This window comes from Metopolophium dirhodum, chromosome 1, assembly GCF_019925205.1.
Source record: "Metopolophium dirhodum isolate CAU chromosome 1, ASM1992520v1, whole genome shotgun sequence".
NCBI classification, from domain to species: domain Eukaryota; kingdom Metazoa; phylum Arthropoda; class Insecta; order Hemiptera; family Aphididae; genus Metopolophium; species Metopolophium dirhodum.
Window position 1 is genome coordinate 60,047,814 of NC_083560.1, and position 14,327 is coordinate 60,062,140.

The 14,327-nt window shown below is 24.8% G+C and overlaps 2 protein-coding genes across 3 annotated transcripts; one reads left to right on the top strand and one right to left on the bottom strand.

Moving 5' to 3' along the window:
- Positions 1 to 834: 834 nt before the first annotated feature.
- On the bottom strand, positions 835 to 7,026 carry LOC132934256 (denticleless protein homolog). Of its 2 annotated transcripts, none has more exons than XM_061000544.1 (9): positions 6,632 to 7,026; positions 5,641 to 5,868; positions 4,878 to 5,063; positions 4,502 to 4,609; positions 4,138 to 4,246; positions 3,752 to 3,798; positions 2,650 to 2,882; positions 1,860 to 2,043; positions 835 to 1,750 (listed from the first exon to the last, which is right to left on the bottom strand). In XM_061000544.1, exons 1-9 carry the CDS (start codon positions 6,684 to 6,686, stop codon positions 1,431 to 1,433), a joined length of 1,470 nt encoding a protein of 489 aa, XP_060856527.1. In that variant the 5' UTR covers positions 6,687 to 7,026; the 3' UTR covers positions 835 to 1,430. The 2 variants fall into 2 exon arrangements, with proteins under 2 accessions (XP_060856527.1, XP_060856526.1); XM_061000543.1 differs by having other exon boundaries at positions 3,587 to 3,798; positions 6,632 to 7,025.
- A 171-nt stretch (positions 7,027 to 7,197) lies between these two features.
- LOC132934654 (uncharacterized) lies at positions 7,198 to 12,899 on the top strand. Its single transcript, XM_061000981.1, has 5 exons — positions 7,198 to 7,437; positions 7,897 to 7,995; positions 8,095 to 8,219; positions 9,838 to 10,033; positions 12,616 to 12,899. The coding sequence occupies exons 1-5, from the start codon at positions 7,383 to 7,385 to the stop codon at positions 12,720 to 12,722; spliced, it is 582 nt and encodes a 193-aa protein (XP_060856964.1). The 5' UTR covers positions 7,198 to 7,382; the 3' UTR covers positions 12,723 to 12,899.
- The last annotated feature ends 1,428 nt before the right edge of the window (positions 12,900 to 14,327 follow it).

Sequence of the window (14,327 nt, forward strand, 5' to 3'; positions counted from 1 at the left end):
TATTATTTAGGACATTAAAAGATTTTTTTTTTTTGAAACGTAATGAACATTTTGAAATTGTGAATTCTTTTGAATATTACATTATCCATGTTATGCTTAAGTAAGACTGAGACAACATTGTTGGTGTGACATACTCTTAACATGAACTGTAGATTTTGGTATCTAGGTATTCATTTGAAATTAAAATTATAAGATTTAATTAAAAATGAAGTTATAGCACCTGGTATGTGAAAGTTTATGTATTATTAGCTACTTAATAGGTTGTCAGGTATGATAATGATTAGGTTTAAATAATTCATTCTAATATTAATAAATAAAATAAAACAACAAGATCAAGTATTGATATACAATAACACAAATAAAGAATAATAAATTATACGAATAAAGTATATGTTTCGCACTCTTAGATACGTACAGGCAGTATTGCGTAGTTGCTGAAACATTGCACACCACGGTAATGAGCAGCTGGTCAAGTAGGGTTGGCCTGGACCATGAATTAAGATAATTGCTAGTTATCAACTCTCCATCTCTTTGATGTGCAATTTTGCACGTGGAAGTATTTTATATGCAACAGCTCATATAAATATCTTTTCAAATGTTTGGTAAAGAGACTCATCCTTTTTATTGATTATTTATATACTTAAATTTGTAATCATAAATCTTTACAAATTACCATAATAACATGCATTTGAGTTATAATCAGTACTAGGAAAAGAACTATGATTAACCAATGATTAAAGATCATAAAGATAATAAATAATTTAAATTTCATTAAACAATTTAATTTGTCAATACATAATATGATAACAAGTAAAAAAAGTTAAACAAAATAAATCATAGACTGAATTATATTAATCAGAAAGCATGATTAATTATTACCAAATATTTTATTTATTTGAACATCAATTTATCTTATTGTATTAACAAAGTCAATGAGTGTTTATTTTTTGAATTTATACATTTTCATTTATAAAATATGTTATCTTTATAACTTTATGAGCTTTGATGTTCTGAATTGTAGTTTTTAAGCTAAAACTCGTCCTAATTAACTTTCTTTTAAATCAGAAAATGTACACAGAATTGTTCCCATATTATAATAACAAATTGAGGCCCACACAAGCGTATCGATTCAATGCACTTAGCACATAACTGTCTTAAAATAATAAAAAAATAAACTTAAAACATCTAATATTTATTAGCTTAATATTTCCAAAGTAGAATATAATATAAGGAATATGGCAACTTAAGAAATAACATATTTTTAACTTATTCATAAAGTGTATATAATATATAAACATTATGATCAGAAATAATGATATATAAATAAAAAGTATAATTTTTTTAACACAAATATCTGTCCCTATACAAAAATAGTCAGTCGACATAAAATAATCTTTGGATTTATTTTATTTTATTATTTTAATTAACAACTATATTTCATGTACAGTATCCAATTTTTCACGTTTGCTCCTTGGCACCAAATATTGGTCAATTAAACTTTTAGGGGATACAATACTTTTTTTTCGTTTTTTACTTGAAGTAGGTGTAACTACTTCAGGGATTTGATTAGAAACCATGGGCGTAGAATTTGTGGATGTTGTTTCTGACTGAGGTGATATCTGAGTAGACAATGAAGATGTTGTTTTTGTACAAAAAATAACATCCCATGGTTTTTTAGGAGTCACATTTAAATATTCTGCATTTGGAACAAAGTTTTGATTTTGGATATCCCAATTTTCCATGGTTTCTTCTAAAATGTAGAACAAAATTGAATATTAATAATAACACTTAAATATAAATGTTTGTTATAAAGTAACTAAATTATATAAGAAATTAATTTTGTTTTAAAATATACAAACCTGTTTCTTTTTTATATTTTTCTTTGAGTTCAGTGTCAAATTTGATAGGAACTGTACACATTTTCACTGAAGATTTTTTTGATTTATACATTGAAGTTGGGCAAATTGAAGATTCTTTAGATAATTGTTGTTCATGGGTAAGTATTGACCACACCATTGGCATTGAATCACTACTTGTTACCAACTTGAAACATAAATACAGATATATTATATAACTGAAATAAATCTACACCAATAACATTTAATTTAAATTAAAACTATCATACGGTTTTATAAAACCACCATAAAATGTATCTTAAATTTCTTCAATACTATAAAAATATTATTCATACTTTATCTTATTAAAACAAATATACCATAATTATAAATATTAGAAAGGTATGAAAAATATCGGCTTTAGTCAATTTAATATATATTCAAATTGTTCACTTGTATTTAATTGTACAATTATTTAATTTTGTTATATTTATTCTTTAATATATTTATTAATAAATTAAGACACTAAGCCCTAATATATAAATGGTGAAAAAATATAAGAGGAATTCAACAGTAAGTGACAACTGTCATAATAATGTGGGACCATATGATAAAAACATTTTATTTGATAATATTGTTAGTCATACTTATTCAGTATGTATTTATAAGTAATTTATAACTGCTATAAAGTATATTAGACCACATACCAAAAATAAAAATTACACCAAAATAGGTAGATATTGCTTCAGCCTAAACAATACATTTATAAGTACCAATGAATGAAATATATAAAAATAAATAACAGAAAGCTCACTTTAGTACTTGTTGAATCTGCACACCAGTCTGAAGTACTCAATTCTGTTTTACAAAATTTCTCATCAATTTTGTCTATTTTAAACATTGGATTTTCATTATATGGAAAATCTGTCAACCATATAACGCCAATATTTTTCATACAACCACTAAATAGATAACGGCCGTCATGACTAATACTAATTTTGGAGTACCCAGTTTCATGGAAATGACCAGAGTATTGGCATATTGGCTCTAAAAAATGATGGTACAAATATATTATACTTGGATAATATTTATAACTTAGAGGATAATGTCAACACACTAATTGTTTTCTCTCTCTGGTCCACGCGCAACATAGCAAATTTACATTTAGCAGAACCAACCCTGTGTTTTTACTTCTAATATTAGAGTGAATTCACCTATTATCAAACTTTTAAGTTAAGAACATAACCTGTGTATCTACCTTGGCTATTTTATGATATTTTAATTTTTTGTAAGTTATGAGCGTGTAAATTATAACTATTTAACAATGCTTATCTTGTATAGTAGGTGAATTCACTCTAAAACTAAAAGTAACAACACAAGGTTGGTTTAGCCAAACATAAATTTGCTATGTTGCACATGGGTCAAAGAGAAAATAAATGGTGGCACTGATATCCTCTCAATTAAAAGCGACTAATAAAAAAAATATAAAATAATATACTAAGCTATTAAACATAATTAAGTTTACAGAGTTTAAGATAAACAAAAATGAATATTACAAATGTCTTTTAATAAAAGCATAAGATATATTTAGTGTATAAAAGAATCATCATTGTTAATTATAATATATTTTAATTTTGCATAGTTCGTATGTATGTCAGACAGATAAAACAAACATATTATTATTAGTATTAATAATAATAACTTATAAGCACTAATAATATTAAATTAAATAAAGGATATAAATAAAATACTTGTTTCTGTAGAATCCAATGAATAACAGTAAATAACATTATTTATACAACTCGCATACATTAAAGTAGATTGAGGATTTGTTATTATATCTACATAACCATTATTTAGCGGTGAAATTTTCATTTCATTAAAATATTTCATGAGTGGTAGAGGTTCTCTATTACCTTTTACTTGGCGGTAACTTTTACGTAAATCCCATAATTTGATATCACTAAAAAAATCAAATATATATAAATATTTTGTTAAGTAGATTATGTAAATACCATAGAGATAGATAAAATTACTGGAGTGTCCACTATATCCACTATATCCACTTATATTACATCCCTTATATCCACAAAGAAAAAAAACAGTCGGTCGTTGGTGTACGCATTTGACAATTACTACGTCTGACAATTGATTCTATCCCTACTACTATAAGACAAGAACATATTAAACGGCTGACCGTTTTTGGTGTCTAGTATGCATTCTAGTATTCTTATATATCTCTATGGTATTTGCTTTATATTTATACTTGTTATTTCATTGAAATATAATAAATAATACTAACTGGTCCATGGAAGAACAAGATATAACAGTTTGATCAGTTTTAAATATTACAGAAGATACTCCAAACATTTTTTTCGATTTATTTTTTTTTAATATTGCTCCATAAATGCCTAAAATATAATAAGAAAAAATAAATTATTTAATACTTTTGACATTTTGTTTGTAGTTTGTAATTTATATCTTTAAATTTAGATCAGTAGCATAGTTAAAAAGACATGTTGAATATAAATAAAATTAACTTTTCAACTTTTGATAATCATTGTATTAGTAAACAATTAAGATAATATGATAAAAGTAATAATTATAAGATTATTGTTAAATAACATTTAAAACCAAAAAACAGTATAACTATTTACTATATTTACCATGTGTATTAGGTATATTATGTTCAAACTCCAAAACTCTTTGAGCATTATTTAAACGTGCATCCCAGATTTTTATTGAACCATCTTGGCATCCACCACAAAATACATCTATAGATAACATAAATAAATTACAATTTTCAATTTTATTATTAATTTATTATAATCATTATGTTTTTTTAAACTCAAGTAGAGTATATTTTTTTGGATGGCGATCATTTTTCAAAATAATCACCTTTTATTATTTAAAGTGAATAAAAATGACGCCTAGGTACGTTACGAGACAAAACATTTTTGAAATTTATAAAATTTTCAAAAATTATAAAAATGTATCTTGGCTAGTAATATTAATACAATTTATTTTCTCCATTATACATACCTGAAGATCCAGGGCAAAACATTACACTTTTAACAGAAGAATTATGAATAAATTCTCTTTCTTCATCGAGTGCCCCTGATGGGTTTAAATTACACAACTTTGAGGATTGATCTCCACAGGCCGTTATTAATTTCATTTGTGGCTCAGCCCATGCAAAGTTAAAAATAGCATTGTCATGTATAGAATCTATTTTTAAGAGAATTACAATTAATTACAATAAATAGAATTGTATAAGACATTACAATGTTATTGTATTATGAGCATGATATTGTACAGTAATAAACTTGATATTATACCTATAATAATTAGTAGGTACAACGTTTTTTGAGTACAGTTAATATACAAATAAATATTAATATTAAATAAGCATCAATGTGGTTTAGTATCCATGTTTGTTTTTAACTTTTTTTTTTTTTTAATGAGTGAATCTGAAAGTGTTGGTCTTATTTACATTGGAAGTTATGACAAGAAAAAAAAATGTGTTAACTTAATTAAAATTTTTTCATGAATTTTAATTAGTACCTATATTTTATATGCCGATAAAAATATATTACAATAATTTTCACACTTTTAAATCCAACACCTCAAAATACAGTTAAAAAAAAAATTGAAAAATGATCATAATTTGCTTGCATTTGTTCCAAAAATCACTACATGATAATAAATAAAAATAATTTGAAGTTTAGATTTCAATATAATTGAAACCTTGAAAAAATTAAAAAGGTTTAGAAAAGCTAAGTAGGTAATTGAATATTGAACTTACTTCTTTTAAACAGTTTGTTTTGGTCATTGTCATGACCTATAGTATTTTGAACAATTATTTCTCCGTGTTCAGATGAAACACCAACTATGTGTAAATTGTTTTTATTCCTACTGAACTTACAAGCAAAAGTATTTCCAACATGAATATATGTACTGTGCAAGTTAAGATTTGTTGGAGGTATATAACCCATTTGTCCAATAAACATGTCACTTAATTTACTTTTGAACCCTTTAAATAAATAAATAATAGAATAATGAATTGTTAAAAGCAACAATATTTAAATTTAAGTAAGAGTCTAATATACTGAAAGGAGTTGTTGATTTTACAATAGGATTTTATCATTGAGGTTTTAGGATTTGAGGTACTTATTTTTTAATCTATGTTAACCAACTATAAATTTAATAAAACTGTGCTTATAAAAGTTACTTTTATAAATTTCATAATAGTAAGAAAATCATGAAGAAATAAAAACTAACATAATATTAAACATTAAAAAAATCAATATTTTTAGTAAAATCATTTAATCAAAATTGTTTTTAAATGCAATGATTTATCATTATTTTAAAGTTTAAAGGCAGCCAAACTATCATGACGTGTACTTCATGAGCGGATAGGCCATTTTTGGCCTACCAGGAAATTTTAAAAAGGGCTGCTAAATGAAAAAAAGCCATCTGGGAGATTGCATCCAACAATAAAAAAGGGCCTCATTGCCCAAATAGGAACGTGGGACAACCAAGAAAGTCCTGGCTTCCCGGTAGGCCTATCCGGTCATGTCTATACTCTAACAGTCTATCAGGATTATCAGTGTTATTATTCAAAGGTTGTTGATACAAGTAATTAAAAATTATTACAATTAAATAATTGAGGCTTAAAAAAGAAAAATAATTCTAGAGTATAGGTATTCTGTTAATGATTGAACAGTATTTCTACATGGAGATCAATTACGCAAAAAAACAAAAAATGAGTTACAAACTTTAATAATAAGACTTACCGGTATAGCCAAGTTGTCTTTTCTCCATATATTTGAGTACATTAAATGAGTCCATAATTCCACGAGTGTAAAATGAATCCTGGACTGATTAAAACCAGGAAACAATGACCAGCATTAAATATGATTATTCGATACTTTGGCAGTAATGTTAAACATTAAACATACACGAGTAGCAACAACTGACACGGTTGTTCTTGAAGCTGCTACATAATGATACTACTAATTAGAAACAACTACAAGTAATAGACGATCTTCCACAGTCAATATTTGGACAATGAACACCGTTGAACCGTTCTCAAAGTCGATAACGTTAATGAGTCGAAACTCGAAATGTCATAAATAAATTCTTATATTATTCATCAATTATATAGTAACTAATTGGTCTAATCCGCATCTTTTGTACTCTTATCGGTAAAATTCCCGCTCTTTTATGCGCCATAACCTATTTGTTGTAATTTGTAAAGATAGTGACCGACCAGAATCTTATTATCCATGGGTGAATCTGGTATCTAACGATAAGCGATAATATTGATAAAATGATAACTGCTGTCACGGTGTCACTGTGGTTATCTATGCCTGGTGGGCTGTAAACTGTAGAAGAATATCTGGATATGACTTCGACACGTCGTATTCGGAACTCTTAACTCGTCAAATTATTACGTTTTTTTGTTATTTTTTTAGCTAAAAAACGCATTAATTAATTTTCGAACGGTCATATGATTTACAATTGATGAATTGACCTATCTATGAAATGGCTGTACCAAATATTTCTGATGTGTCCCATACACTAACAATATTAGAAGATGGTGAGTTAAAACAAATTTATATTATAAATATTTCATATTTATTTATTAAATGTTACACGGGACGTTCTATATGAAGGCAGTATATCACTTATTCAATAGAACCATAATAAAGTTAAATTGTACTTGCTTTCTTTGAAATTTCTTATTGGATTTTTAGTATAATTTGTATTTTTTTTAGAATTGTATAGAAATCAATCAGCTTCAAAAATAATGATTGGATACACTAATTTTAGAACAATAATTATACAATTTTTTGAAGACTTAAAAATATTTAATTGTAAATAAGCAATCACTTTCTGGTCACAAAATGTTTATTGAGTTTTATATATAATACATAACTTTTTATTTTCTTATGAGTTAATAATTAGATTTATAATTGTATATCTATAATTAATAAACCAATACTTATAGTTATTAACATTTAAAAAATATTTAAATAACATGTGATTTATTTTCTAGATTATCTCTCTCAATTTATAACAATTAATACTGAAAATAAATGTAAGAACAGTGTTGTACAGCTTACTGCAGAAGAGCAGTTAAAAAAATTGAATAAAGGTAAAAAAAAATTAACTTGTACACGATATAGATTTTTTGTTAGTATTCATAATCAATGGTATTAGGTACAATTGTATAATCAATTAAATTACATTTTAGGATTAGAATATGTAGACCAACTTATATGTGATCAGACTTATGATAACCATGAAGAATTATTTAATCAAGTGACTTGGACTGAAAATTTAGAATCTATTATAAATGAAATATCATCCCAAATCCAGGTAAATATATAATTACTTTTTCATTAAAATGATTAAAATGTAATATAATTTTTCAAAAGAATTTAGTTAAATCTGTATAATATATAATCAAACGTTTCTTAACTGACTGACTGATAAATGTAGAATATAAACTATAATAGCTAGAGACTTGACATTTTGACAGTACCTTCATACCACCATGTGTTGTGCACTAAGAAATTTGCATTTTAAAAAGGTACCCACACAAGTATTTTGAGATCTACCCCATAGATTTGGTTTATAAATGTTGGCCCTTGGTTACTTGACCAGATGAGGTTCTGCGCATTTATGGCTTCTCAATGAAAGAAATTATATTTTAAAACTAAATGTATATTTGTAGCTTATTATCTCTAAAACGACTTACTGATTTTAACAAAAATCTCTAGAAATATCAGAAAAGTTTAGAGTGTAGTTTGAACCACATTAAAAAATATACCAAGTACTAAATGCAATTTGGGACAGGATACCCACCTAGGTCAAATTATTTTACAAAGTGAGGTTCATTGGCGCTGATTTGCCCGTGAACACCTTACTTAGCGCTGTATTTAAATATTTTGTTAATTTTTTCTCAGGCGAAGTTGGTTTGTACAGCTAATAGTATATAATATATTAAGAGGATGTCATTGCATTATTTGCTGTCTTTCTCTAGGCCACTCTCAATATAAACAAAACACATTCATGAAAAATCATACTAAATTATTTTAGAGTAAAATCACCCATTACAATTTATAGTGGATAATATTTTTGAAGGTTTAAAATGATATAAATTTATCTAATTATTGCCTAAAATCTATTTTTTTTTTTTAAAGTTAAATATTAATTCGTTATGCCAAACTCTCAAAAAATATTCTTTATAATTTTTGAATTAGGTGATTTTACTCTAAGATTACTTAAAAATCATAAAAAAAAACAATTTTATTTGAGTGGGTTTATCTATGTTTCGCATGGACCAGACAGAAAAGACATCTTTTTAACAATATATATTTTATATCATAAATTATCTATACAATTTTGAATTTATCTGATTTTGTTCCCAATCATTTTTTGCAAATTTTCTTCTAACATTTTTTAGGTTTATATTCTTCCTTTGTACTCTCAGTATTTCTAATCCTTTCTAAAACATTTTTGTTTATACTGTCATATTCTTGTTTGCAGTCAATAAATATTAAATGTAGCTCAACACCAAATTCATAATATTTCTTCATAACTGGTGTTAACACTAGGAGGTTTTTGGTGGACAATGGTTGCTTCGCCTTTTCAAAAACCACATTTATAACTCTAATTTTTATAATTTATAAGTTATAACCCTTATCATTTTAAAGGCCATCCACTGCCAATCAATTTCTTTTTGAGAAAAATCCTTAACTTCAGATTAGTGAGTGGTATTTTCTATTTCATAATTTCAGTGTTGGTAAGTGGTCTGGCTTAAAAAAACTACACCAATAATCGTTAAATTGAAAAACATATTCTTAATTTTAGAATTAGTGTTAATAGATTCTACCAAAGCCACTATTTCGTCCTAAACAAGTATGATTTATTTTGTTAATTAATATGCAGGTATTATAAAGGAAGTAAAATATAGTTTATTGTATTTTTTTAGAACTTGCAATCATCAATTGAACTACTCAAGTGTAAAATCGTGGATTTATTCGTTAAAGTTCAAACTCAAGTTATCATACTGAATAGGTTACATGCCATTTGTGATTTATTAAGGAAAATTATGAGAACGCAAAGTCTAACATTACAAGCACTAGACAAAGAAAATGTTATGTCATCACATTCAATGTTAGAAATTAGTATGTATAAATTCAATTTATTCATAACTTATTTAATATATTTGTTTGTGTTATTTTGTTTGTTTTAAGTTAAAAATATTGTAAACATGTCCAATGATAGTGGAATAGGTATAGACTATAGAGAGGTATAAAAACCATATAAAGAAAATATTAAATGCAAGACATATTATCATACGGACTGCTATGTGACTGCCGGCGGTCATAGTTGATCATTATTATCACGCCACATGACCGCCAGCGAACTTAAATGAATATGGTTTTATATTATTAACTTTTTCTTGGTACTACGTAATGCACTTAAAAAGGAGCAGTGGCGTAGCGAAAATCATTAAAAAAAATGTATGTAATATTCATTTGGATGTATTGAATTTACAATAATTTTTTTTTTTTGTTTATACATAAGTAGTCGAAATAATGCATTGATTTTCAACTTTAGTATCATTTCCAATGATAAGGCAAATCTAGTTAGTGCATCCGAGAGGTCAAAATTAAAAATACCCAGTAATTTTCAAATGTCTGGAAAAACAAAACAAAAACTAAGGAAAATAAGGAATTTTTTCGCGAAATTGATTTTTGACAAAATTGATTTTTGCTTTTGGTGTAACTACAATAAAAATTACCATAGATAAATGTAATTTTCACTGAATGTTTATATTAGCATTTTCTATACATCATTCATTTTTTAAAATATTTTGACTCATGTTGAGCTATTTTTAGGCATATAAAATGTTGGATTATTATTAGTTTTGTTTAAATTAATGCCAATAAAAAATTGTTTGCTCTCAAAAAACTTTAAAATGTAATATAAGGTTTCTCGTAAGGTGTTGTTAATATAAATTTAAAAAAAAGTTTATCATAAATCCACATTGATTTTGTATGAGCGCCTGAAGTACAAATTTTGACATAATTGGTAAAATTCACTAAAATTTGCAAACTATTTTGAGTTAGAGAGAACTTATAAATTTATAAAAAAATTTCTTTTTATTTCTATAATTTGAAAATTGAATACAAGATTCTTTGTAAGTTTGTCTACTTTTATCAAAAAAAAAATTCTATCAGAAAGTCAAATTAAATTTTTATGAGCATTTGAAGTTTTTTCTACTTGTTTTCTCATGGATCAATTTTCTTATTTTCTTATAACTCAAAAACCAATAATTGTAGATACATTAAATTTACACCATAAGTTTATTTTATAATTTTCAATACTCAATAATATTTTTAAAATATTTTGACTTTTTTTGATCGTAAGAAATTAAGAAAATTAAAACGTATGAAATATTAATACAAGGCTCTTCACACATTGTTATAATATCAATCTAAAAATATTAAAAATACATAGGCAAGATTTTTTTTAAAGTATTTAAAGTTAAAATTTAACAAAATTTATCAAATTGAAAATTTACAAACTATTTAGCATTTACAAATGTATAAAATGTTCAATTTTTAAAGCTAAGGATTAAAAATGTAAAACAAGGTTCTGAATAAGTAGTTCATACTGTGACCATAAAATCTAAAGAAGATATAAAAACAGTTTTTTTATAGTTAATTCAAGTTCAAGTTTGGACGAAATTAGAAATTTAAACGAAGAAGAACAATTTTAGTTTTGTGTTATAGTTTAAAAATCTTTTTTATGCGTACTTGAAACTTCTAAAGTATATCATTATATACAAATATGATACTATATTATTAGTATCAATTCAACTTACCGGCTACTGTATTAATAATAACAATATAAATGATAAATATAATATAAAATATTGTAGGCTGCCATACCATCCCCGCTTAGAATTGTTTTTTGTATATAATGATATGATATCATTGAATTCAAATTTAACACAACCTATTATAGTGACTTGTAATCTACTGTACAGCAGAGAGGCACTCACTCACCCCCTTTTTATTATTTTTATTTTAAATATTTTTAAATATTTTTTTCCAAATACAAAAGTATATACAAATTTGCAATGACATTGAAAAATATGCTTGGCGTATCGATGAGTGAGGTGGTCACATGGAAGTCAATGTGTTGATGAATTACTCTGTATAATTTAACTTATTTCAAACATACTCGTTCCATACACTCAACAAAATATCTAATTATACCTAATTTATGAAAAATTACAGATTAAACTTAAAAGTTTAATGGATAAGCAAATAAAAGTTTTGGTATACTAAACTATTTTTGTGATAAGTAACTGCTCTGAACCCAATACTGTGACTCATAAGATTTTATTATACATATGATTGGGGTTTTTATTTCATCACATTAAACATCTTTTGTAATCTTATATTTCAAATTTATTTTCATTATTAAAATTTGTTTAATAATAATTATAAAGTTTATTAAAATTAAATTAAATTTTATACTTTATTTTTTAAAATTTTATAAATACAAACTATTTATAGTTTGTCTCTTTAATTTCAGGATGGATTTTAAAAACAAACAAAACTTTTTTAAATTAATTTTATTATATTTAAAATATTGAATATACTACTCTGTGGTTACAGTATAAAATCTGAATTACTCATATTTCTTTGTATAAACACAATAATAGATTAGTATTTTTTTTTTTTTTTTTCAGAAGAATTAATTGAAGATAAAGATTTGAAAGAAATAACATTTTTAAGCAAAGATTTGATTAAGTTAAGTAATTTTTGTGAAAAAAAAAGTATTATTGGACTAAAATGACACAAATTTGTTATTTGTTATATATATATTTTATAATTGATTTAAGTTCTTATGGTTAATATTTGTATTACAATGTATAAGATTATGCTATGGAGAATTGTGTAGTAATTTCCTTTACGTTTTCTATTTAATGTGTATATTATACTCAAATAAAATTATAATATTTATTAAAGTGTATTTGGTGAGTATGTTAAATATATAACGATTCTGTTAATCCATACAATTTGTATCTGTTTGTTTTGAACATTTAATGCCTTTAACACTTAATGCCCATTTAATATTAAATTTTTTAAATTTAAAGCATTATTAACACAATTTATGATAAACACTGTTTACAATTAGTAAGCACCATAGAACTAAAAAAAAATATAAAATATTACGTATTGTATAAATTATTATTATTTCGTTACTATTGTTAATTAATATGAATTATCATTAAAAATATTCCAAAAATAAATATGAACCTCTTTGTTTACAATATTTATTATCTTCATTTTATGCAATGACATCAATTTATGTAAAATTGTAAAACAATATTAAAAAAAGATGAAAGTTTTAAAATTCATGAGGCTACAGTCCACATACTTAAATGGATTACCTTGTATAATGGATGAATTTCAATCATCTATGCATGAAAGTCTATACATATATTTTTTAAGAATAAAAAATTTAACACTTCATTTAGGTAATTTTAATTTTTTTGATTCTATATAAGTATCTACATAGAACAAATATTTGTTATATATAAATTATATGTATATAATTTTAACAAAATAATCTATGAATTTATTTCTAGTTTTGTAATTTAAATATAATTATAACTGTTAATAGTTCCAATATATGATTATTTGTATCTACTAATTTTTCTTCGGTATTAGGTTGTGTTTGTGCAGAAATGGAAAACATCAGACAATTTATACACAACTTTCAAATTTAATAGGTAAAGCTAGACAATTTAATACATGGTTTCTCAAAAGTTGAAAGTACATATTTATAGCACAATTTTTTTTGTATACATTTCAAGTTAAAATTTTTTCAACGTTAATTATTCAATCAAAGTAATTTTAGGTATAATTATATAATAAAATATCCTTAGAAATGATATAATATATATTGACAGACAGTATCAGCTTAGAATCGTTATTTGTATATGAATATATACAATGATCTATCGGATTCAAATTTAACTCTTCCATTACACTATTACAGTGACTTACTCAATAACGAGTAGATACACTTGACAACTGATGTACAGCCAATGCCGGATCTATGTTATTTGTCACCCAAAAACACAATTTTAGCATCCCTTAACAAAAACCCGAATTTAATACTCAATTTAATTTATACTTTTGTGTGTAATTTTATAAAATTTTATTTGTTGGGTAAAAAAGCTTGAAAATTTAATACAAGGCTTCTACTAAATTGTTACAATGACATTTGAAAAATATTAAAAATCCTTAGTCACAGTTTTTATTTATAAGCATTTAAAATTCAAATCTTGACAAAATACGAAAAAATCACGAAAATTAGTAAATTATTTTGAGTTGAGAATTCATAAAAATTTTTTTTTTTAATCTAAGATTTGAAAATATTATACAAGATTAT

Excerpts from the sequence above, each read along its gene's own strand:
- LOC132934256 (XM_061000543.1), bottom strand. The coding sequence starts at position 6,686 with ATGGACTCATTTAATGTACTCAAATATATGGAGAAAAGACAACTTGGC. Across the intron at positions 5,064-5,640 it reads AAACAAACTGTTTAAAAGAA|ATTCTATACATGACAATGCT; the intron begins GTAAGTTCAATA and ends TCTTAAAAATAG. Across the intron at positions 3,799-4,137 it reads TCTTGTTCTTCCATGGACCA|TGATATCAAATTATGGGATT; the intron begins GTTAGTATTATT and ends TGATTTTTTTAG.
- LOC132934654 (XM_061000981.1), top strand. The coding sequence starts at position 7,383 with ATGGCTGTACCAAATATTTCTGATGTGTCCCATACACTAACAATATTA. Across the intron at positions 7,438-7,896 it reads ACTAACAATATTAGAAGATG|ATTATCTCTCTCAATTTATA; the intron begins GTGAGTTAAAAC and ends TTTATTTTCTAG. Across the intron at positions 7,996-8,094 it reads GTTAAAAAAATTGAATAAAG|GATTAGAATATGTAGACCAA; the intron begins GTAAAAAAAAAT and ends ATTACATTTTAG.